The 26247-nt window shown below is 42.8% G+C and overlaps 1 protein-coding gene and 1 long non-coding RNA gene across 3 annotated transcripts; both read right to left on the bottom strand.

Annotated features, from left to right (window-relative positions):
* Nucleotides 1-1842: 1842 nt before the first annotated feature.
* SMTNL2 (smoothelin like 2) lies at nucleotides 1843-22261 on the bottom strand. Of its 2 annotated transcripts, none has more exons than XM_072881901.1 (9): nucleotides 21728-22261; nucleotides 12938-13025; nucleotides 11945-12073; nucleotides 11170-11223; nucleotides 9513-9588; nucleotides 7875-8045; nucleotides 7185-7302; nucleotides 5659-5810; nucleotides 1843-3403 (listed from the first exon to the last, which is right to left on the bottom strand). In XM_072881901.1, exons 1-9 carry the CDS (start codon nucleotides 22130-22132, stop codon nucleotides 3277-3279), a joined length of 1320 nt encoding a protein of 439 aa, XP_072738002.1. In that variant the 5' UTR covers nucleotides 22133-22261; the 3' UTR covers nucleotides 1843-3276. The 2 variants fall into 2 exon arrangements, with proteins under 2 accessions (XP_072738002.1, XP_072738001.1); XM_072881900.1 differs by having other exon boundaries at nucleotides 11945-12184.
* Nucleotides 22262-22995: 734 nt separating this feature from the next.
* Nucleotides 22996-24749, bottom strand: LOC140660751 (uncharacterized). Its single transcript, XR_012045475.1, has 3 exons — nucleotides 24617-24749; nucleotides 24427-24507; nucleotides 22996-23112 (listed from the first exon to the last, which is right to left on the bottom strand). It is a non-coding gene; the product is annotated as an uncharacterized lncRNA (long non-coding RNA).
* Between the last annotated feature and the right edge of the window lie 1498 nt (nucleotides 24750-26247).

Consider the following 26247-nt stretch of genomic DNA (forward strand, 5'->3'; position numbering starts at 1 on the left):
GCATAACCAAATGTGGCTTTTAAATGCACCTCACATAAAGCAATGCCAACTTTTATTTTGGACACTTTAAAACTCTCTCTTGTAAGCCAGGCCAGGTTTAAATGCATGACACAGGCTGAATCATGTGGGCTAGTTTTATACCTAATTACATGTATCCAAGAGTTTGCACGGGTTTGAGCATATGTTTAAACACTTTATTGGAAATGTCACACAAAGGGAGAATTGATGAAAGGCATCCATCCAATTATTGTACTTTCAAAGAGGAGTACTTCCCTGCCGGGGGAAGCTATATGCAAACTTAATTTTAAAAAGTAGGTGATGGCTCTGCTGAGATTATTTTGAAAATCTTGCACAGAATGAATTGATCTAGCCTTTAAAAGTAGGATCAAGTTGCCAATAAACCACCTTAGATAGCACTGAATTTTAGATACAGTGCAGAAACATTAGAAAAGCCAGGAGATGGTCCATCTGTGTAAAACATATACTATGCTGACTTAACATATTGTTCTCTTTATCACTCATGCTAAACACATTTACTGTCATACGTGCACACACACACTCTGCATTTTTTTGAACTAAAAATACTAAAAAATCCAGCAGGGGGCGTACACTACATACTTTAATTTCAATTTAATCATACAATCCAATAGTCAAGGTTATTCATATAGATCAGACCTCCTAATGCACAAAGCTGTAGGTTTTTTCTAAAATTATGTCATAGCACCATCTCCCTCATCTTCTTATGCGCGAACCACCAGCAGTTAAAATCAGCTTACAGTCTTCCATTCTCCTGCAATCAGTTTGCTGGCAAGTACCAGGTATCTTTACCATCACCTCTCTGAAGTGGGAAGACTTTAGAAAGCCTGTACAAATAGCTTCCGTGTAGCTGTGAAAACAAGCTAAATTATAGAAAGGATGTAAACCCCCCCCGGTGAATTGATGATAATTTTACTGTCTAAAACTTCCTTTATATAATTATTTGCTACTAGGCCTAAATTGGCCAAGCACTTACCTGTGTCTTTAGCACTCACATCACCCAGGAAAATCATCCATGACCTGGGACTATGAAGGAATGTGATGTATAAAGCCAGTATTGCCCCTCTTGTTGTAGCTATGATGGAACTTGGCTCTGCTAGTCAATTAAGGGTATTCTGCTGTAAGAATGTAAATATGTGTATCACATGTGCCAGCTGCGGACAGATTTCTCATCATGCTTACTCTAATCACTTCTCCAAAACACAAGTACAGTGTGCTTATCCTTACAGTGCATTTGGTGGTACACACTTACTCCTCAGAATTATGGTCATTCAAGACAAAGTCAAAAACTGAAGGCAATGGCAGTCGTATGAAAAATACCAACAGCCCACCCAACCTCTGTCCACTTGCATTAAAGCAGTGAGATTAGCAATACCAAGGATCCTGCTAGTTTGACCAAGTGTCTTTCAGATACTTATGTTAACATGTGTATTTAAAAGTCTTTCAAACTGTTTCCATAGTGTCATAGCAACAGCCTAGCTACACTTCAAACAGAATTTGATGATCCAGACCTTCAGCAGTTAACTTGTTCTTTACCTTTGTACACTTTTGATGTTCGGTTGGGGTTTTTTTTCTGCTTCATTCATGGTTTCTCAAGTAAACTTCACTAGAAAGGGAGGCTGAACTAAAATCCTATTCCAAATGCCACTGAACTTCTGTACTTTTTTAAACTGAAATTCACAGCACACAGCATCATGACTAGAACAAAAATCTTCTAAGCAAAAGCTCTGGGTTCTTTTCACTGATTTTACTTTGTAATCTGTCACTTCATTCTAAAGAGAAGCAGTAAATCTGAAGAGCGTTTGACATATTTTATTATAAATGGTCATCAATACAGAACCAAAGTAATCTTTATAAATATCTACAAAAAGCACAAATGCAGGTTAAAAAACATTTTCTAGCATGAGCAGAGGGCTCATGGCTTTCAGTTTTCACTTTCTATGACCCTGTTCTTAGGGAAGAAATAATTTTAAAAGGCTTCTTTTTGTTAAAGTATGCTTTTTTTAGTGGTTCGGGTTTTAACATTCACTGTGAAAACAAAGCTCTGTTGATTTATCGAAGAGAAAACCAGAAAGGGCGACACATGACCTTTTTGTCCAGTAAATCTGGAATAATCCCACTGTATTATGATTTTAACACTAATTTATCTGAAAACAGAAACTAGTCCAAGGCATTTCAAAACTCCCACATCTTTCATGGGGATTCATACTTTTTAGGCATATTGCCTGTCCACCTCAGTGTCAGCATGAGGACTCAGCAAGTCGTAAAGACTTCGTTCCTGTCCACGCTGGAGAGTTGGTCTCCCCCAGAGTCCAGGTCAAAGCACACTACAGTCTTGCTTCTATTACAACTGTTTGGAGGATTTTGTCCCTTGCTAGCTCTCTCCTTTCCTGTAATCCTAAATCATGCAAACACACAATCTCATACACACAACAACCCCAGCTGTTGCTATTCTTCATGATCAAGAAATTAAGCCAGGGCTGCCAGTAGAGGCTTTAGCAAGCCTCTAAGCAGATCACTTTAGATTTTACCATTACAGACAAATGCTGTTGTGTAACATGGTAGTTACCTGCTGACTGGGGCGACAGATAAGAGGCGATGTTCTCTTTCTGCTTTAAGAGAACGGAACAATGCCTGTTTGATGTGTGTGTGTGCGCACATGTATGCGGGGGGGGGTGGGGGGGGGTGGTGTAGGGTTGGAGGAGAGGCAATATTGCCCCAGTGGTTGAGTACTCTAGATTATTACTTGCTTAATGGAATTTTCCTTGTCCATCTGCTATTTCTTTTGTGCTATGCTCAACAGAGAAGTGAAATTGAAGGAGCTATCTTCAGGAGTTTTACCTGCATTTTAAGAGGGAACACCTTTGTAGCAGTTACCTGTCACTGCATAAAACTGTGTCCCCAGCCTAACAGAGAGAGGAGCAGCAAATTAGCTTCCTGTGATGTTTAAACACAAGAATATTAAAAATCCAACCTACTACGAGCACCAAAATGGCAGCATTTGCCTTTCCCTATGTTTTTTTTGTCTTTTTCAAACACATTTCTGTATCACTGACATGCTGATGTGATCAACACTTCGGGGCGCTGCTCAGCAACACTTCAGTCAGCCAGCCGTGCAGTTGAATGTAAGCAAAGGGACAGTAAAAAGCAAGAAATAACACTGCGTTCCATTTGCAAAATGTCACTCTTCCCATTAGCCTACTGTACTTGACCCTTCTGGCTGGAGAGGTGTCGATGGTTTTATTCAAAGCGTCGTAGATGATTGTATAGAGACTGGACATAGGTGAAGACACACATGGGATCTGGCTTGTGACCCATCATCATCATGTCATCCACTTCTATCAGACGATCGCAGTGAGCCATTTTCCTGTAGTAATAATAAAACAGATAGAGCAAATCAAGAGTTAAATCTAAGGCCTGTAACTACTTCCAAGATTCATTTGCTGCTCTGATTTAAGCATCACTGAGGCATTTAAGAAATCCTGAGGTTCATTAGCAACATTTCATTTCACAATGAAATAGTCAGGCTCAGGTTGGAGATTGTTATTTTTGTGACCATGGAATATTCCTGTTCCTTCCCTCTCTTCCTCTATATTGGGATCTGATCCAAAGCCCTGTTTTTTCCACTGACTGCCATTCACATCCCTGATATCTGTAGCAGGTAGCTCAATCTCACGTTCCTCTGCCCAAGTCTCAGTAAGGAGGGTCATGTGAGTTTGCAAATCATTACTTTTTCTGGTTATTGTATAGGAAGCTCCAAAAGAATGGGAAAACACAAGAAGAGATGAGATGTGCCAATGAAGGCCCATGTGGTTATGGATTGTTTGTTCTCCACCACCCCATATGTTCAAGGTGTAAGTGACTTGGACAACAACTTCAGATGATCAGGTTGGAGAGCAGAAGCCTGACTGAGATCTGGACCAGCAGAAAAGAACAGATCTCGAGGCCTAGGATGAAAAATCACAATGTCAGGAAGCAATCTGATCAGCAGAGCTCGTACTGGGGTGAACAGCAATAACTGAGAGAAGAGCCTTTTCTGACACTAGAAGAGAACAGTTAGTTTAAAGGCAATCACAGCTATGAAGTAGTCACTTCTGTAGATACCTCTTACCTAATGTTTCTTACTGTTGTGGGCATGCCGTCTTCTGTTCTCCCCTATGCTTACTGTTATACATAAACTGAGATAGAAAAACACGGCAACTTTCCTTTGAGAGTTGTAGATAGTTTTACTTTAGAGATCAACCACCTAAAAGTGTTGTAGAATCTCTTTCAATTCACTGACAAGCAACAAAACTTTTATATATACATATATATGTGTGTGTATAAAAACCTTGTCACTCCCAAATGAATTCCTTTGCCTAGGGGGTGTAAAAAGGAGAGCCAACATCATGCTAGGAATTTTCAAAGCTTTTCTCTGGAATGGCAAATGGCAAATCCAGTTCTGTAAGTTATTGCTTTAATTAAAAAAAAAAAAAAAAAAAAAAGTGTGTTCCGAAAGAACCCCAGAGCTTCAGTGTGGTTGTATCGGTGTTTGAAGATGTATCAGAAGCTGCAGGAAACTTTTAGCCATTTATTCCCACATCCTGTTAGTATTCGGAAAGAGTGTACCAAACCCAGCTGCATACCACATGGAGTGTTCTTACTGTTACACAAGTCGAACAAAACAGCCAGTAAGAATCATGTTGATACTGGGCAAAAAAGTTACTGTTTCTATCTGAAAAGTTCACACTCATAATGATTTTAACAAACAAGTTATTTAATTGCCTCGTATACTGCATCAAAAAGGATCAGGACACTGTGACTGAGGGTATTAGCTCTGTCCGTTTTACAAAAAGGCAGTTACCAGGTTGAGATATTGAGAAGCTCTCAGCCTTGATCTAACTCTTCACACTGAATTCAACCTTCATTCTTGTTCAACCAAAGCAACATACAGAGATGAACCCTCCCACAAAACCCAATTCCAAAAGTTAATCTACTTGCTCCCTGCCGTTCACGGGTCACGGTTTTTCCGGAGAGGCTGGATGGATATATTAACATGCCTCAAATTCAAATCAGGTATCAAGCAGGTGGGACTGGCTAAGAAACTACAAGTTGTATGTCCAGTTCCTATGGACTGTCAGCAAACATTGGATGCCTTGTGCTCTATGAACTCAAATGTCTTTTTTATGATTGATATTGGCAAATTCATTAAGAATAATTCATTACTTCAGGAACAAAATAATAATAATAATTAAAAAAAACAAACACAGAGACAAGTAGGGTTTTTTCCTCTTCTGTCCAAGCATAACTCATGAGGCTGATTTCTCAAGTTTAGTGTGTCAGTGCTAAGGCTGGTGAGAATCAGATATGAGAAAGCAGAATTCAAGTACTGCGTGAAGACTGTGAAAGACCTGCACATAGGATTCCAGTGAATTATCCTGTGCTTGATAAAACCACCTCTGATTTTAGACTGCCCAGTGTCCTGTTCTATGCACTCTCCATGCAAAGCTTTATTATCTTTTCTTGACACATGTAAGCTAGTGATATAGGACCTACAAGAAGAACGATTAAACTCTTCACTGCAGCCTAGCCACATTAGACTTGAACTGGAAGCACTTCCCAGAGATCTAATGTGATACTCACTCAGCCATGGTGAAGGCCAGCTCAAAGTTCTGCTTGCGATTAGCTGGGTCAAGCTTATTATAATCAAAAGCTTCTGGAAAGAAAGAATGCACAAGAGCACAGAATGCCATCCCATCATTCCAGCTTGAGGAGAAGTTCTGGAGATCAATGTGCTGTCATGATGAAAAAAACACATGTTAATGCAGCACGGGGGAACAGGGAAGAGCAGCTGCTTTTGCTCACTGCAGTTTTCTGTCCTTCTCTCTCACTAACCAAAGCAACAGAGCACAGGCTTTACATTTTTCTTCTCCTCTTTGTATATTTGTTACATTATTTGTATTCTGAGAAAAACCGGCACGCTCAGCAATGAAAGCCTTTTGCCTGAAATGCCCAGATGCAAAGCAGACGCACAGTCAAGGTCCCTGATCCAAAGCGCACTGAAAATACTGGGAAGAATCTTGTCGACATCAGTAAGCTATGGAGTAGGTCCAATGCACCAGCTCAGTATCTGCGGAAACTAAGGACACTGCTTATCCTTGTGAAGTATTTATAACTGAAGAACAGTTCATTTTGTGGCTGTGAATAAAACTATTCTGAGCACCCAATAAAACAATATACTGAAAAGCAAAGCAAGCTTTTCAGTAAGGCCCAACTCAATGCCTGTTTACACACAGATAGGTAGAAACATAGGAAGAATTACACCTACTGCAAAACCTGATTCTTAGAACAAATGCCTATTGTTACTTTCAACTGCCACAGTGAAAAGAAACATATTTGGGCTCTTGTCTCATGCTGCTTTCCCATCATATAAAATTCAAGCCCCAGCTTTTCTGGTAGGCAACTAACAGTCATTTTCACTAGTTCTACTTATGTATACTATAATTTAGAGTTCAGCAATAATAATGCACATTTTACAATAATGTCAAAAAACATATTACACAAAAAAAAGGTATAAAAAAATTTTCTCTTTCTCCTGGAAATTGCTTTGGCAATTGCAGTTTAAGGCCAGGTAAAATTACTAAAATCTCAACTGCTGAATTCTTTTAGCTACACTGATGTTACCTCATAGAAATTAGCTCACTAACAGCATGTGATTCAACCTCAACCATTTACTACAAATTCACTTGTCTAATACCAGTAGAGAGTACTTTGGTCTGCTGTGTAGCAAAAGGGCCATAGTCTCCACGTACTGGCAAAATGTTATTCAGATCTTGCCATATATAATGAGAATGCAAAAATCACAGCCTGCAACTAAGCAAAAAATGTGTGCGTGTATACTGAAGTCTATATCCATAAGCACAAAGATGTAGGCTTTCAGACAAACACTAATGCATTGCTTTGACAGACATACAGAATCTCACTCGTGCAATCACTGACTGTCTTGAAATGCTGCCCATGCAAACCATGTTTGCGTTACCCACACAAAACTTTATGACCTTGAGGAAGTTAACTCATTGTCTAGCATGTTTTACATTCACTTTTTGAGTATGCTTTTTGGCAAATTCTCCTGAAAAAAGAGAGAGCTGAAAGTGCTAGCATGTCTTCACCTTGTATCCTATGGTTTTTGAGCGACACCAGTCTAACAGAATTTGTTTAATGCTGCTAGCGCTGGCAACCCCAAAACTCTGCGACCTCTTCAGCTTAGCTCTGGATTCTCCTTTTCCTCTGGAAAATTAACAGAGACCAGATTAAATTACATTCCACAAAAACTTAAACCTACTTGTCAGCAACATCTATGCAACCTTGCCCACGTCAGCCCCTGTCCAGGTGATATGTGAGAAACACGTTGCTGAAACTTCAAATTGTTGGTCCTGCAAGAAAAACTCATTTTCATTTCACTAAAGCCAGGATTCCAAGCCCCCTTCTATTTAAAGCATACCCCCATCATGGTGCAGAAAGAACAGTCCATGCTTTTGGTCCTTAATCAATGGCAACAGAAAGTCACTATATTCCTAGTCTCTTATAATGACAGAGAAGGCAGCTTTCACCGCACTCTTTCCTGATAAAAGGCACCTGCTTCTTCAGCTGAACAACTCCAAAGCCAGAGGAATCTGTAGCTGTGAATTTCCAGGGCTCAGTCTGTGAAGTCAGCGAAGCTATACATGACCTCATATTGTCCCTTAGCTCAAAATCCTACATTGAGAGAGTCCTCCCACCCAGCTGTCCTCTGCTGGTAATAACTGACAAATTAGTTTCCCATTAACAAACCCATTCTGGAGACAAGGGGTGCGACATACTTTCCACCATCATGTTCAAATTTCTCGAAAAGCGCTTTCCTGGCCTGTGTTCCTGTAGTCCGTGGGAGCGTCTGAGACCGCACCAGTTCTCGCCTCCTTTCAACTTGGCGATGTACAATGGGAGGGGAGGAGTGAGAGCTGGGGGTCACATCACAGTAACTGTCAGTGGCACTGGAGAAACATAACATGAAAAGTATGTGGTTAAACAAAAAAGTAACTCTCTGCAGTGCCAGGAGTCAGCATAATGGTCCAACTGTTGCCTGCTCTAAACCTCCCAAAACAGCTGTTTCAAGAGGAACTGAAAGAGTCAAAAGCAATTTAAGTAAAAGTCAAAGTTTTATTGGCAGAAAACAGCACTTAAGTATAGAAGAGTGTAAGGTACTTTTACAAATGAGACATAGCTGAACAAGACACAAATGCTTTATAGCACTGAGTAGAACAACAATTAAACACCGAGGAGAGAAGAGGTTGTGGTGACACAGGAGCACTAAATCCCTTTAATTTCCAACTTTGGGGTTCCTGGAGGGTAAATCACATTTTAAAAATGGAACTTGAAGAGTAATTCAGAATCCTGAGCTCACGTCAGTGTTGCTTCACTGACCACAAGCTGATAATTTGATTGAGAAATATCGGATTATATTCTAATTTGTGTTTATTTGAGCCATAAACCACTTCATCAGCATTAATGAAGTAAGCCACACATTGCATTTGGAAATGTTCCCCATGGCAGAGATGGGGAAACTGAGGCAAAGAGCAATGACATCAGTGTCACACATTTAATTCCTGGTACAGATGGAGGTCAGATCTGACAACAAGTTCTCTAGGGTGCTCAGCGTATCATGACTCAAATATCGAAGTGCTGATGTTGGAACTAACTCGGAAGAAATGTAATGCCAATTTTGGGATAATTTTCAAGGCAGATGCAAGCCCAATTTAAGAGATTTAAATTGGCTGCCCTCCCATTTTTCTTGATGGATATTTTGCATGCTGAGGATGCCTGGATATCATAGAATCATAGAATGGTTTGGGTTGGAAGGGACCTTAAAGATCACCTAGTTCCAACCCTCCTGCCATGGTCAGGGACACCTTCCACTAGACCAGGTTGCTCAAATAGTACATATGCCAATAGTAATTGTGATACCATGTAATCCTATACTAAGCAACTGTGACTCCGAGTTAATCAAGAATGTGTAGTAATCCTCAGTCCTCAGCAAGGCATTTATCTACAAACTAAACTCTAGGCTAGCCAAACTAAGGATGTTTGACAGCAGTCATGTGTTGGTTTCCAAAAATAACCCCAAGGTACAAATTTCAACACAGCTGAGTATTTTTAAAAGTGTTTTCAAAGGGCCTGACAACTTGCTCCTCCTACAAAAATCCACTGCTGCACTGAGAGTTTTACTGACTAACACTGTAACAATGCTGAAATCCACAATTAGGTCTGCTTTAAACTGCTCTACGAAAGATTTTTATCCCTTCCCATCTCTGTTCTACTTAGCCCTCAGGAAAGCTCACAACCTTTAGTGGGCTTAAAATACAGCATGTGGGACTCACCTGTTCTCCAAGCCAGCAGAACACCTGTCCCTTGAGATTATACTGACCACAATGGCCTAACAAAACGTCAAGAAAAATGCATACCTTTCACCAGTTTTGGTTCCACTACTCGTCCCGTAGCTCACAGCTGAGACAGACTTAGTGACAGAAGTGGTATTCTCTGTATAAAAGCGGGAGAAATAAGATGCATCAGGGCAGAAACTTCTTTTATCTCCTTTCCTTATACGTTTTCAAACCATTTCCTGATAGCCATGCATTGATGTTTACTCACCACGGTGAAAAGCTGCAGGCCTCTAACTTCCAGTATGAGCTAACAAGCTGGGAAGGGATTTTCCCCAGGGGTTCAATCCCTCTGCAAAATTGTTGCACTGCAGCAAGGATGGTGTAAACGTATCAGAAAGGGCTGTGAGAGGATGCCTTTGATAAAACTGTATTGGGAAGGTTGGATCATTTCAGGCCCTTGTGCAGACCTCAGAGGAGGGCACACTGCCACTGACGTTTCAGTGAAAGGAGGAAATGGTGCTAGAGCTCAGCTTCTAACAGTCATTCTGGCAGACATAAGGAGTCCTGGGAAGTCTGCCATGATTGAGAGCATAATTTAAATTACCTAATTTCCACCAGCAAAGATTTTAGTTTGTGAAGTAGAACAGATTCCAAAAGTTGCAAAGGTAGCTTAAAACCAACTTTGCATCTTCCTCCCTCCACCCCTGAGATTCTACCTTTTGTGCTTTGCCTCTTAGAGCCCAGCTCTGGACTCCACCTATACTCTGTAAATGCAGAACAACAGAGTGGCTTGCCCAGTTTTAACACACTAAAGCCAAAACTTGTTGCATAAGCCAGCAACTCATTTATTAAAGGCTCCTTCTATACACAAACAAGAAAGACTGGCATCTCGGAAGCAATCCAACCTGATCACTGACCAAATCACACTCCGAAAATGCTGAACTCCCCACTGCTTATAGAAGGGATCCAGATCAGCTAGACTTCTCACATAAAACACCCTGGTAAGTGCCAGCATACAGATGTGACAAATTTGGGACCAGAAACAATTGCCAGATATTTGTGCAAATCTCAGAGGTTTTAAGCTGAGGAAGAGCGTGATCCCTATTCTGGATGAGCTACATCTTTGCTAAACTGACACTTGAGACCACTGTGAAATGCCAGTACATTGTGTAGACAGTAACAGCTTGGTGACATCAATCAGAAGTACTTTTGGATAGAGCTCAACTTATCTATTTAGACTGAAACTGAAAATCCTTAAGGCATTTTGTCCTTTGACACATTCATATATGAAGAAGACTACTTAGTGCTATTCTGCTCAAAGGAATTTGCTTCAACATCCATAGGGTGGGCCCACCACTTTCTAACTGCCATTACCTTGCGTTCAGTCACAGTTTTCACTTCATTAGCTGAAATGTTCACTGCTCAAACTGTCTGTTCCGCCACACTTTTCTGGCACCTATTGTTTCCACTGCAGAGATTGCCTAAGAGTACACATGTACACCACTGTGCAAATAAGGATAAGTACCCCTCGCTTTGAGCTGATTGAGAATCTGATACAGCAGAACTAGTTTCCATGATACCTGGGAAACTGAATCCGCATGCAGTCTTGTTAGCAATTTTAATATTACCACGTACCTACTAATTGGAACTACATGCTCACATCTGAATCCCCCAGACATGGAGCATGGAATCCCTCTCAATTTGTGTTGCATAAGGACACGCTGATAGGAATACTCACCTCCAGCGGCAGATGAACCCATTGTTCTCACTGCACTTGAATTCCAGGCCTTCACTGAAACAGCAGAACAAAAGACAAAGGAAGGCTTTGCTACATTCTTAGCTTTAATAAGGTAAAAGTTGAAAGAATAATCTGTAAATAATCCCTATCTCTTGCTGGCAATTCCATCTGGTCCCTCTCTGTAATTTCTGACCCATATATATGGTCTGATCTGTAAGTGTCACTATCACTAAATGTATATGAAATACAGCTCAAAGATGAATGACTTCTATATGAATGAAATAAGATATTTTTTTTTTTTTTTTTTTTTAACTCAGTTAGGATATAAATAAGATTCTGCAATCACTCTGACTTGTGTATATGTGTCAGTCCCCTGTCGATCATTCCTCCCTTCAAATGACTGTTGAACCCATTAGCCAAATATCTGCCTAACTTCTCAAGGGGCCTCAGGTCTCAAAGCACTAAAAACTCCTGCAAATTTTATTAAAATAGCCAGCCACATGGAAGAGATACTTATTCAGTAACTGTGCTAGAAGATAAGCTGCACTATGAACTCAACTATATTAGGCAGCAAAAATTCTCAGATGTGACATTATAGCCTAAGGCTCCACCTAAGACCCACAATATTCTAAATCAGTGTCCCACCACAGGATATGTAGCCACAGAAGCGAGGTTTCATAATTACCAGTAGGACACAGGACAATCCCCGTAGCACCAGTTTCTTGAAGTAAAGAAATGGGACACAGCTTCATCAAATTATTTTTGTCTCTTTTACCTGACTGGTTGGAAGTTTTCACTGCCATCGCATTTTTGCTCTTGCTCTGTCCCAACAGGCCAGCAGACGCATTAGTTGTTCCTGTTGAACAGGTGGTCTCTCCTGAAAACTTCTCTGATATCCTGGTTACTGCAGTAACGGGAAGGTGGGGCATCTGTAAGGTGACTGCTGGGGCATGGGCTTCAGGGGAAGAGTCTGACATGTGAAAAGAGGTCAGTTCATGGGAGATTTTTGACTGACCTAGCGAATAAAAAGAAAAGGAGAGAGGAAGTAAATTTAGTTGCAGATTTATAACAGAGTTACAAACCAATTTCCATGCAACAACTTTATTTTACAGGTCATTAGAATTACTCCACCTAGTTCTCCCTGGGGGACATGACACTATTTCCAGGTCGCTGCAGAAACAACCTTAGTGTAAGTGATCCTTGCAGCAATCATACCTGTCCTACATGAATGCAAGAACAGCTTCTTCAGATCATTAATCCACCAGCATCTGCATTTGGTAATCTCCTCCTCTTCCTCTGTGCAGCCCCCGCCCCCAATCTCCTGCTGTGGGTTGGGAGACAGCATTCTTGTTCTTTTCATGGTTTTATGAAATGCTGTGTGCCTGTTTTCTCTAAAATGGAGATAGTAGGTCCTTCCTCCACTGAAGGATGATGGAAGCAGAGAGATAAATTGCAAAATGTTTTGGGATGCAAGGCTACAATGGCACCCAGAAAAGCTGGCCTTATTATCACTAGTGCCCCAAGATAATGTGACAGTAATAGTCTCTAATTTATGAAACACTATAGTGCATGCTTAAGACTTAAGTTAAAGTTTAAAAGTTAAACTCCTAATCAGGAAATAAAGTTAAACGGTATCAGTGCCACAGTACAATATCCATGCTGAAACCACAGCAGATTCTAATGCTTCCAACATGTGAGAGATGCTCTATGACTGCCAGGATCAGGTATTTTACAAGTAGTGCTACTTCATTTCATGCCCTGTTCCTACCTGATGAAGACTGATGCCCATTTTCAATGATGGAAGAACTAAAAACTCTTCTAAACTCAGGTTTGTGGTGGTCATCCAGGTCTACACTCTGTCAGAACAGAAAACAGACACAACAGCTAAATTTCAAACAGCAGCAAAAGTTAGATGAATATCCAGAAACACCTGCCAAGAAAAGGTCTTCCTTGTGCTAGTGACCACAATACAAGAAGGGAGCAACTATCTAACCCCAAGAGCCAAACCTGCAAACTGAGCACTGGCAATGCAAGACTTCTATCAATCTTCACATACTTGTCCTCACAGATCCCATGCACCTAGGAGGGGTCTTCCACTTTTGTTACATAAAGGCATCACCATCCACTGTGAAGGTGGTAAACAGAAGACTCTGCACAACAGTGGAAAGACTGATTGAGATTGCATAAAACGCTTAATGTTCTGCAGTTTTTTTCTGTTTGCTGCAGAAAAAATTACATTCTGATAACATATTGCAAAAGCATTACATAATCTAAGTATGATCCTAGAACTTTACAGCTGCATTATAATCTGCAACTTCTGTAAGGATAGTTTTTTTCTGGGAAAAGCACCAATTTTTTCCATAATGTTTGCCAATTTAATTCCAGAAAAACCAGCCAAGAATTTTTTTTGGTGGGTTTTTTTTTTTCAGTTGGTTCATGTGTGCGTGTGGGCATGCAAAAAACTATGTGATTTTTGGCTGCAGGAACTAAAGAAAGAAGAAACCGCTTCACAGATACACGATTACTTCAATTAAAAAACGTAGTTTCCAAGCAGCAGCATATACAAGCAGTAGAGTGAAATTCCCCAACACAAAGTCCATGAAAAAGTTTTAATTGATTCTAGACAGATATCTAACTACCAGATTGGCCAAAAATTTTATGAATAAATAAAGAAAAGTCTGTAATGTGCCGTTATAAACATAATCCAAAATTCTTACAAACTCAAGCCAAACAAGTTTTGTTTTGTTTTTTAAAGACAGACAGAAAGACTGAAGATAGATACTGAAGAAGATTTTATACTGCAGGTAAGTATAAAAACAACAGAACATAACAGAAAAGGAAAGAGACAGGCTGTACACACATAATAACTTGTCTCTGCTTTTCATACACAGGAAATACGGAGCAAACTGGTTGTTTGATTTTACTTATTTATTCCATAGCTTCATCACAAATTATTAGAATAATTTATTTATAGGGTGGAAAAATGTATCTCATGTAAAATACGGAAACCATATGATCAATTCAAGATAAATCAACAACAATAGTTTCTTGGAACTTGTCTGCTGTTTACCATGCATCTGTTTACACTCATCCGAACTTAATTAAGAACACCAGACAACAGCGTTAACGCACCTTGGAGATTTTTTAAAAGCATTTAATCTTGTTAGATGCTGCAGAGTGCACAGACTGTTTTAATATCCATTATTTGAGATACTAGAACTTTCATTACCTCAAGTACAAATCCCAGTCAACTCCTGGTAACTATGGTCTGAGATCTTGCTAAGAATGTCCTAGCTGTCCTAAGAAGTCCTAGCTGTCCTAAGGCAGCTAGGAGTTAGAATGTCCATTCCACAACTAGGTTAGCCTGCCTTAAGATACGCTGCAAGTTCTACAAATCAAATCTGTAATGAAGTTCAGTATATCAATCCGAACAAGGAGAACTTTTGCTTCATTTTAATTTTCCTCCATCTTTCTTACTTAAAAAGAAAGGAAAATAAACTAGATTGGGGAAGTTGGAACGTTCAGAACTTCTCACTCTTTCCCAGCATCTAAAACTTTCTTACAAGCAAAAGCAGCAGGCTATCTATCAGCTATCTAGGTTCCACCGATTTTTGTGGTATCTCTCCCATTTAAAGGCTTCATTACAGACAGGTTTTCAGGAGAGCTCACATCCAACAAAGCTGCAGTCTTTAGATGGTTCCTCAGCTTAGGCTGAAAAGGAGTGATGAGTTCTTTTGCAAAGCTAGTCTGCAAACTTTTTTCACAACGCATCACCAGAAGAACAACTTATTTAAAATAACAATTGTCTCTCCTGATAATCAAAAATATTTTTCATTTTTATACCATCTGCTACCCTCACAGAGAATGCTTCCATATGCACACACAGTCTGACTTACTGCTGCTAAACTGGATCTGTGTCCTTGTATCCAGATCTTTTAATTTGTGAAAATAAAATTATTTTGAAACTTTTATATTTGTCAAGAAGAAGGTACTATGCATGAGTAAATTCAGTTATCACTAGCTGCCAGGATTAACTTGAGAAAAGTACACCAAATATTAATTATACGAACCACGCAGAATCAGGGGTTCAGAACTTTTATTGCTGTATTTACTGTAATTGAGATCCTAGTCAACATTTATTGCCCATATCCAGAACTGAAATGTAAAGCACAGCTAATGCAGCTCCCTAGAATGTACCCGTGGCATACAGTTAGAACTGTATTTCATGTCAGCCATTGTGACCTGAATGTGTCGAATGCCTGTGCAGACTGTAAACATGAATCTACTTTATAAGATGGGGGGGGGTGGGGGCGAGCAAAACAGTCAAATGAGATGGTCATTGCAAAGATCATGTAGCATCCTACACACTGAACTGGCTTCCTAATGCAGTGACAGGTGCTGCATTAATTTATTTTACGCAAACCTGATTACCACATTTTGGCTAACAGTGCTGGGAAGAAACTGATACCAGGCTGGAGGGCAGGGAAGGCTGATGAGCTGATAATACACTAGGAGGATCTGAGATCTGATTCTACCCTGCATTTAGTAGTGTCAGGCTAAAATACTTTAAAATACACTTTGTTTGGAGATGCCAAGCTTCTGACAAACTCATGTGTCTAACAATACTTCCTCCGTCAATGCTGGCTACATAGATTGTAAATAGCAGAGGACAGGTACCTATATCTGTGCTTAATAATGAGAAGTACTCATTTGTACAACTCATGTAACAACAACATGATGAGGAACTGGTGAAGTTGAAGACAAGAAAGTTAACACTAATGTTTTGCATCTCTTACTCAGGCTTGCTCTTAGAACTAATCTCTCTGTAGCTCGGAAGTCTCCATGTAATGTAGGGTGATGATACTTTCCATAGTTGTACAGCTCCTGGAATCCCTCCTTCACTGCGAAGAAGTTAGACCTTGGAGATCCATAACTGGAAGCTGCTATAAAACAGGTGAATCATAGAATCATTTAGGTTGGAAAAGACCTTTAAGATCATCAAGTCCAACTGTTAATCTAGCACTGCCAAGTCCACCACTAAACCATGTCCCCAAGCACCACATCTACACGTCTTTTAAATACCTCCAGGGATGGTGACTCCACCATTTCCCTGGGCAGCCTGTTCCAATGCTTGATAACCCTTTCAGTGAAGAAATTTTTCCTAATACCCAATCTAAACCTCCCCTGGCGCAACCTGAGGCCATTTCCTCTCGTCCTATGGCTTGTTACTTGGGAGAAGAGGCCAACACCCACCTCTTTACAACCTCCTTTCAGGTAGTTGTAGAGAGCGGTAAGGTCTCTCCTCAGCCTCCTTTACTCCAGGCTAAACAACCCCAGTTCCCTTAGCCACTCCTCATCAGACTTATGCTCTAGACCCTTGACCAGCTTAGTTGCCCTTCTTTGGACACGCTCCAGCACCTCAATGTCCTTCTTGTAGCGAGGGGCTGTCCTGGTTTTGGCTGGGATAGACTTAATTTTCTTCACAGCAGCTAGTATGAGGCTATGTTTTGGATTTGTGCTGAAAACAGTGCTAATAATATCGATATGTTTTCGTTATTGCTGAGCAGTGCTTACAAAGAGTCAAGGCCTTTTCTGCTTCTCACCCCACCCCACCAGCTGGCAGGGAGTAGGCTGGGGGTGCACAAGAAGCTGGGAGGGGACACAGCCGGGATAGCTGACCCCAACTCACCAAAGGGCTATTCCATACCATATGGCATCACGCTCAGCATATAAAGCTGGGGGAAGGAGTAGGAATGGGAGGACGTTCAGAGTCATGGCGTTTGTCTTCCCAAGTCACCGTTAAGCATCATGGAGCCCTGCTTTCCTGGAGATGGCTGAACACCTGCCTGTGATGGGAAGGAGTGAATGAATTCCCTGTTTTGCTTTGCTTGTGCGCGGCTTTTGCTTTACCTAATAAACTGTCTTTATCTCAACCCATGAGTTTTCATACTTTTACTCTTCTGATTCTCTCCCCCATCCCACCGGGGGGGAGTGAGCAAGCGGCTGGGTGGGGCTTAGTTGCCAACTGGGATTAAAACACGACACGGGCCCAAAACTGAACACAGTATTTGAGGTGCGGCCTCACCAGTGCCGAGTGCAGGGGGACGATCACTGCCCTCGTCCTGCCGGCCACACTATTTCTGATACAAGTCAGGATGCCATTGGCTTTCTTGGCCACCTGGGCACACTGCCAGCTCATATTCAGGCAGCTATTGACCAATACCCCCAGCTCCTTCTCTGCTGGGCAGCTTTCCAGCCACTCTTCCCCAAGCCTGTAGCGTTGCATGGGGTTGCTGTGGCCCGAGTGCAGGACCTTGCACTTGGCCTTGTTGAACCTCATACAACTTGCCCCAGCCCATCGATCCAGCCTGTCCAGACCCCTCTGTAGAGCCTTTTCCTCCCCTCAAGCAGATCAACACTCCCGCCCAGCTTGGTGTCGTCTGCAAACTGACTGAGGGTGCACTCGATCCCCTCGTCAAGATCATTGATAAAGATATTAAACAGGAGTGGCCCCAACACAGAGCCCTGGGGAACACCACTGGTGACTGGCCACCAACTGGAGTTAACTCCATTCACCACCACTCTTTGGGTCCGGCCATCCAGCCAGTTCTTTACCCAGCGAAGAGTACACCCATCCAAGCCATGAGCAGCCAGTAATCCAGTAGTGCAAATTCCACGCATTCAGAAAAAGTAAACACCAGATCATGAGATTAGAAAGAAAATAAATATTTCCCCTCTGAGCCTCTAAGGTGCATGTCTGTTATGTCTTCAAGCTTTTGCCTGCAACAAGGTCAAATTGTAGAAGAATGACAGACAAATGAGATTCCTCTCTCTCAAATGAGAGATCTCAGTCATCCAAAGTCTTTCATAAAAGCACTAATTATCAAAAGGGCCATGATAAAAATAATTGGATCTAGAAATGCTGTTTATCTGTGAGAGGTACCTCCCTCTCTTGTTACACATGCCAAATGAAATTGAGGCTTCACTTTGGTAAACAGCAAAACCACCACTGACTTCCGCAAGGCAAGATTTAACACTCTGTTCCTTGCATATAAAGAGATCATTGATACATCGGAAGTGGGGAACGATGAAGTGTGTGAGGAAATGCAAACAAGTCTGCTAGACACCAGCAAGAACTGCACCACATTTACCCCTTAATTCTACTAGAAAGCCATTGTCCGTCAGGTAACACAAGTATTCTCTATCTGTAACTGACCCTGCAGCTTGAAGAAAAAGCCTCGAACGCCATGAGCATATTAGGAAAGCTTTTGCACGTGGAATAATCACTGAAGAAAAACAGTAGAAGCACTTTTCACAGAACCTTCTTTGAAGCAAGGCTGGATAAAAATGGACAGCAGGGAACAATTCTACTTTGGCAGCTTCAGCACGTGCCCATGACTATGTCACAGTGAATTAAAACAAAACAAAACAAACACCACCAACAAAAATAATCTAGACAAGGATTAAGGCAACCTTGGAATGCCACCATTCCAAAAGGACACTTGCAGGAAGTGTAAGAGAATAGTAAGAAGGAAATGAAACTACCGGACTTCCTTTATCAAATATAGGAGTTGAGATGGCTTAGAATCATAGTATGTAACGCCAGGTGACTGCTGGCTCACTTAATCTCCCTGCCTGTATACCCCAGGTCATTATGTCTGATGCAGTTCCTCCCAGGCTGACTAACTGTTGGGTGCCATCAGGTCACCACAGAGAGATACCAATAGGTACTATTTGTTTAGATCTTCCCAGGTGGTCATAGCCAGCTATTAGTTTCTCTGCTGCTTTGACCACTGCAGGCAGGTTCTCTGCAGCGGTCTGTCTAGCAGTCTGTCCACATTGTACAGAAACTCTTCTGACAGCATAAAAACAGAACACCCTTACAGTATTTTTAGTTCTCCCTGTTCACAAAGGCATCATGCTCAACAACAAACACTATGGAAAGATCATGAAGTGATAAAGCTCCTGCCAAAATGTAAGATCTGATCAACAAAAACAAGACAAAACTCTTCCTTTCTAACAATCACAGGCAGGTAGGAAAGAGACGTGAGTGACTGCAGAGGATGGCAGACTGCGCAGTAAGGGATAAATCCTCAGCAGTGCAGCTATGGCTCCAGGATCCCACTTTAAAATTAATTCTTCAAACATAGCCCATTTCCACCTTTGCGAAAACAGCTCTCAGATTCTGGCCTGGTTAGAGAGCCAAATAAAGTTTGCCATCAAAATACCAGAAAGACTCACCTCCAAATCACAGTGGCTAACGGCCATTTAAAATTCCACCTAAATCAGCACTTAGACTGTTGTATACCAGATTTCAAGGACAGCACAGCAGAGATTGCCTGAAGATTAGAATTAAAAGGAGATTTGTGTCCTTACTTCTGAACTATGCTTGGAACTCCCTGGCTTCAGTTTTTTCAATCAAATTACCTTAAAAAATAATCTGGCAATATTAGAAAATAATGGTTCAGACACTGAAGATGCTCAGAATCTCCAGCATCCGATCTGCAAAAGGTAGTCTTAACTCTTATCCCAAGTATTTGGCTAGAAACATTGAAGGCAACAGAACCCAGCCTTTTGTTGGGATAAACGGTGCATCAACCACACAGTAAAAAGGAACTCAACCAATAAATCTTTTCAGGAGAAAAAGAACACATCCTGATTTGCTACTATTTCCAGGTCAGTATTATTTGCTCCTCGTATCTCATACTTATAAAAGTATTTACTAAGGCTAGAAGCGTCACCAATTTTATCACAGGTACTCATTTATCGGAAAAACAGTGTCATTTATGGTACTCTGTTTCAGGTGCTTTGGTCATATAATCAGAAATTGCAAGCAACTGAGGGAATGCTTTCTTCATTGCAGAGATCTGGGTGACCGGCACAGTGACCAAGGCTTGCTCTTTAGTCATTTGAGCACAGCCACGTCAGAACCTTACCCACAAAATCATGTTTTCATTGCATGCATTTGGTGTGTGTAGCTCTAGCTGCATCTCCCATGGTTCTCAGTACTGAAATTCCTTCTCGGTCAGCTATGCTAACTCGGGAAGTTGTCCAACCTTCCAGGGAAAATTGTTGGGAGGGCACTGAAGAACTATCAGTACTTCCCTGAACCCTCAAAGCAAAGCAGGAAGGTTCCAATCCAAACAAAAGCTCATTCTGTGCTTTAATGCAGACTGGTACCTAAAGGTGGATAGTGCCATAACCGTGATGCAAGACTTTTCACAGAGCACGAAGTACACACCACAATGTAGGCAGTGGTGATGGGGCAGGTGAGATGGTGTGAGGGACCACACCCCCTTGTCCCTTCCATGTCGCTCAGCTCACTTCTGGTCCTTGCAATACAAACAAGCGTGGATGGCTCCACGGAACAAAAAGGAACGGATCTGAGGGTTGTGTGTGTGCTGCTTACCTTTGTCACGTGGGGTAAAGGCAGCAGTTGCCACGACTATGTTGGAACAACGCATCAAGCAGTGGCTTTACCTCTTCACTTGCCCTATGCCCCCATTCCTCAGTCAGTAGGAATGAAAAGGGCTGGAATGCAATACAGACTCTCTGCTCATTCCCACCAATTTAACTTTGAGTGAACTTCATTTCCAAGCTTTTATTTTCCATCCCCAAAGCCTGGATAGACCACAGACCAGCTTTTCATGCTCCAACAGTCTTAAAGACCCCTTAAGACATGGCTTAATCAAGATTACACAAAATAGGCTGTCATCTGTGAAAGCCAAGTCTCTAGTAGCACACAGTTTTATGTGACTGAATCACGGTGTTCTGTCTGGCTGCCACCTCCTGGTGTCAAGGATTGTACAGGAGCTCTCAACTTTTTCCATAGAGCAGGACACATAGAAAAGGTATTACACAAAACATCTCGGTGCCAGATGAGCTTCCCACTAAAGGGGGTTTCCATGCACCGAGTTACAAGGCTCCACTATGCTGCAGAAAGTTTTATCACTGAGAGGAATGTGTGTGTTTGTGCTAGTTTAGGTCATGGAGACCATGCCAGCTTGCGTGAGGCCTGCCTCTCAGAGACGAGCTGCAGCAGTGCGGGACAGTGGTTGTGCAGCAAAACCATCTCATTGCAGGATGCTAAGTCACTGTCTTAGGAAAACATGCTACTGCCTGCTATATGCTGAGCTGTTCTCCTTTGTGAGCCTGCCAACTGGCAAACAGCATTGCTGGCACACAGATCCCCCTGAATCGAGTCCAGAAAGGATACACAGATATTCACGTACACATGTATATTGATAGCTGAGTCTGCCTCAGCTTCTCTTCTTACTTCTAATCACACTGAACTGACAGGTTGCTACCACTCTAACCAAGACCCCAGTCTGACCAAGCAGTGCCATAATGAGGAACATCTCCAGGTGGTATGAGGGCCAAGACCATTTCTCGGAGCACCTCCCAAAAGGCCACTGGCCCTGCACTGCAAAAGAGGAGCCCCGTGTCCCTTAGCACTCCCCCACGCCAGCGCAGAGCCTGACAACACCCGTGAAGCATCCGCTCATGCACTCTCTCGGCCCTCCCTCCCGCCGCCTCCCTGGCCGCCACCAGCACTTACTTGGCTCCGGCCAGCGACCGCTAGCTTGGCATGGCTGGAGAACCTGCCGCCGGCCGAACCCTGCCCCGGAGCGCCGGGCCCCGCGGCCGGGGGGCTCCCCGCCGCCTCGTCCGCCCACTCCTGCGGCAGCCCCGCCGATCGGCCGAGGGCCTCCACCTGCCGAGACAGACGCTCCAGCTGCGCCCGCAGGCGCCGGTTCTCCTGCTGCAGCTCAGAGACCGTGTGCGCCAGGGGGCTGGCGAGGCGCAGCACCTCCTCCACCTGCCGGCCTACCCCCTGCTTGAACACCTGGATGTCCACGTGGATCTCCCGGACGGCGCCCCGCAGCGTGTCCTCGTAGCGCCCCAGGGCCTCGCAGACGGTCTGCGCCTCTCGGCTGCCCGGTTCCTCGATCTCACTGGCCATGGCGTCCGCGGGCCGCAGGCTGCGCGGCGCGGCCGGGGAGGCGGGGGGCCGCTGGCAGCAGACACCCGGCCGTCTCCCCTCCCGCCGCCGCCGCCGCCGCCTCTCCTCCCCTCGGAGGGCGCCCTCTGCCTCCCGGCGGCCCTAAGCCCGGCCCCCGCCCTGGCCGGCCCCCGCCGCCGGGCCACGGCCCGCCCTCAGGGTGCGAGAAGTGCCGAGCACGGCGGGGGTGTCTCGGTAGCGCCGCGCAACAGCGGGGCACGGAGGGAGCGGGGCGGCCGCCCGGCTCAGCGTACGCTCCTCCAACGGGGAGATGTAATTTCAGGAGGCAGCGGTGAGAGAGCGGGAGAAGGGGCGGGGGCACTGACTTGTCCACAGCTGCCCAGGGCTGCGAGGGCCTGAGGGGGCCGGGCGCGGTGGGCTGCAGGCGGGGCCGCGGGAGCGAGACGGCCCGAAGCGGCCGCGGCGCCGGTGTGGGGGAAGGGAGAGGAAGGAGTGGGAGGTGGGGGTCGGGGAGGAATAGGAGAAAGAGTGAGGAGACGAGGGGTGGGTATCTGGTCTTTCCCGGGTCGCTTGGATGATGATGCCAACGTCAGCACAGCTTATCTCTTCGGGGGGAGCACTGTGGCAAAGGAAGAGGAGAATTGTCTCTGGGAGAATAGAGGCAGAAATGCACACGCACGCGCCTTCAGGCACTTGTGCTGAGGGCTCGCATGTCCCTTCATGCACACAAACTTGTGCACACACCCACCATACTCACCCTCACGCTCGAGAGTTTCGCACTGTGGGCTGCGATTCGATGGGCATTAATGCTAAGCTGCCAAATCATCCAGTAGATCCCATGCGTGTGCATGCGGGATGAGATACACATTTCTGTCAAACTAGGCAGAGCCACCATGGGGAATGCTCTCGGGTTTATTCTTTATTGCCTGCTGCAGCACAAGACAATACCTCATGCATAAAGCCTCACAGGAAAAGGAAATCTGGAAGATATTTTAAGCAAATTTACACCATCAGAGTTAGCCTTATGTGTTCAGCACTTTATGTCAGGTAGCTACAACTTGTTTCGTACCATACAAGAGGTACCATATTACTGAATCATTGCCTCTTTCTCTCCGGAATACTGCATTCACATGCAAAACTAATTCACTTACATACAGATTTACGAGCACGCCTAGACTCCTAGATGTTTGCAGAACACTACAGAGAGAATCCCCGCAGGTCTGTTGTCAGAACTCTCCAGGAGTGAAGCAGGACAAAGATGCACACTGTAATTTAAAGCTTTTTGCATTTGACAATTTTTGTATGTACAAACTTACACTCCTCTTTGGACATGTGTATATGTGTGTATTTGTATGCAATATTTACCCATTTATCTAAGCTACTGATAACTTTAAATACCAACTTATCTCTTCCTTTTTTCCAGTACCACTGTATGCATTCCTTTTCCTTGCCCTCCCCTTCTCTAACCCCAAGCTCTTTTGTGGGACCTATTTTACAGCATTGAAACACTGCTGTCGAAAAATGCCAATGTCTTACAAGGTAATGACTGCTTTCTTACAGAAAGTCATCATTTAACAGTTGTCAACAGTTGTTGTGAAGCAGCAAATAGCTGAGCCTGTAAATCTAGAATGAGCAGGGAAAGTTGGAGAAATTCTGCCTCGACTTTTAACCCCACCTCCAGGTTGCAAAGGGTTTAAGTCAGTATGTGTAAAACCCTAGGGCAATAATAACAGAAGTCAATTACCACTTGCTCATAGGTCATTTCTTAACATATACAACCTTATCTAACGATGATATATATGTGTGTGTGAATATTAAAGTTGACAGCTCACAGCTATCAGCTATTAGCTAATGGTACTAATACTGTAATTCTTTGGAAAATATTCCTCCCTCCATGGTAAAGATTTCCATTTTTACAATATTATTTAATTACTAAGGAAAGCTTATACTTTTTCACAGAATATTAATCTAGTTGAAAGTTCAGTTTTCTGACAAAAGGTGTTTTGAAAGAAAATTTTCAACCCAGTCTAAGCAGGGTGTAGCAGAGCCAAGAAAATCAGATTCTTTTGCTGTTCCCAGACTCGGCAACCATAGAATAATCATAAAAACGTAGTATTTTTAAAACTGCCTCTCGTTCATGCATTTAGAACAATTTACAGTACAGGTTAGGAAACCAACAATTCAGATACTTCCTAATCTCACAGCAAATTTAAGTACAACTTTCACTCTGTCCCTCTGCCCTGCCACAAATGAGGAATTGGCTTCATACTTCAGTAGTCTAAAACCACACCCACCTTTCTGTTCCTGTTTGAAATCTCCTCCGTTTGAGCTCTTGCAGCTGGACACAGCATGGGAATATATTAGTCTGCAAAAGCCTCTCAAAATAGATAGTATTATAAGTAAACACCAGAAGTGAAGCCCAAACCAAACGATACGATTCAAAGATGGAAAGACGACATGCAGATTCTCAGAGCTTAAATTTACCTAAGAGATTTTGATGCCCAAATCACACTAGGAATTTGATGTTCAGCTCTCTTTCCCTCCCTCTGTCTCGGTATCTGATGCTCTTTTTCTTCAATAAAATCCTATCAGGAAAAAAGATTTCTTTTGAAGTACAAGCAATTACGGACCTCTTTTCAGGTCTGAGCCACAGCCCAAAGACCAAGATCAATGGGTGTTTTTCTGTTCAGGGGATCTCAATAGTTCCCTGAGCACTCGTGCTTACCACTTTTTAGAATCAATCTGGAGTACTAGAAAGAAAGAAAAACTGTCCTAGAACTGCAGCAACATGCCATTTCATTAAAACAAACTCTGCTTGCTTTCCTCCATTTCTCCAAACAAGAGGCTTCTTGACATTTGTCTACTATGATGAAATAAACTCTCTTCTGCCAGCAAGAAAGAGGTCCCAGTTACCATGTCTTCAGACACGATTTAGAACCTCGAAGAACATACAGTTCCAGCTAAATTAGCTGGTAACACGGCTTGGCTGGACATCATGGGGAGGATGAACAAATAATATTAAAAATGGGCTGTGGTTACATCCAGGATTTCTAGAGGAAGGATAACCTGACTGGAGATATTTGCCATGTGGGAAACCTAGACAAGGACTATAAAATCCTCAAAATCTCGTTTGGCAAAATAACCCGGCAGGAGAAGAGGAAACACCCAGGAAAACCTGACTTACGATAACCCTGTCAATATTCTGTTAGCAACGGTTCAGATACTACAGCGTACAGTAATACAATAGTTTGAACAATTTCTGTAGCAGTATCACATGTTTTTTGTAAGGGCCTTATGGCATTTCTAGAGTACATAATCTACCCTGCAAGCGAACTAGCATCCATGGAACATATTACATTCCACAGCCCATCTCAAATAGCCAGTTTAGCTGTCTTAAGGCAAGGTTCTGCCTGGAAAACTGTCATTGAAAAATGGTACGGCCAGGCACCAAACTGAGGAAAAAACAAAAATGTTTCAGTCCAGAACAAAATATGCTCTATTTACGTATAGAGGAGTTTAGAGTATGTCTTTAAATAAATGCCAGTCCAACATGCTCACCACAAGCTTTGATAAACAAGTTTGAGTTCTTTCCATCTGGTGCCCCACCAGGAGTGATAATGTACAACAGGCTGTAAGGTGCCCATTTTGTCTTCCGTGTAAATCTACTGCCTTCAGTGGTACTGGTCAGGAACTATAGACTAGAGCAATATGAGTCACTGATCCTCGTGCAAATATGAATAATCCTTTTGAAAACTCATCTGTGCCCAGTAGAACAGCTAGGGTATGCAACAGTCGCACGATCATTTTCCCAGCATTGCCCAGGGAAGTTCATCATATTTGCATTTCTAAGCAGACAACAGAAACACTTCCACAAGTCTATTAAGATTCCTGCAAAGATGGGAAAGGGAAGAAAGAAAAGAAGGAAGTCTGTCTCATTTGACTGGGGGACAGGAAAGAACACTGCATTACATAATCTATTAAATGTTCCAAGCTTTATTTCACATTAAAGCTCAATGCCAATGGTTTTATATGTGTGTGTGTTTTTGTAAAAACCTGTGTAGCTGTTCTGGCAGATCTGCACTGATCCATTGCCATATTTTTTTTTTCCCCAGTGG

The sequence above is a fragment of the Ciconia boyciana genome, chromosome 17 (assembly GCF_034638445.1).
Source record: "Ciconia boyciana chromosome 17, ASM3463844v1, whole genome shotgun sequence".
Classification (NCBI taxonomy): Eukaryota; Metazoa; Chordata; class Aves; order Ciconiiformes; family Ciconiidae; genus Ciconia; species Ciconia boyciana.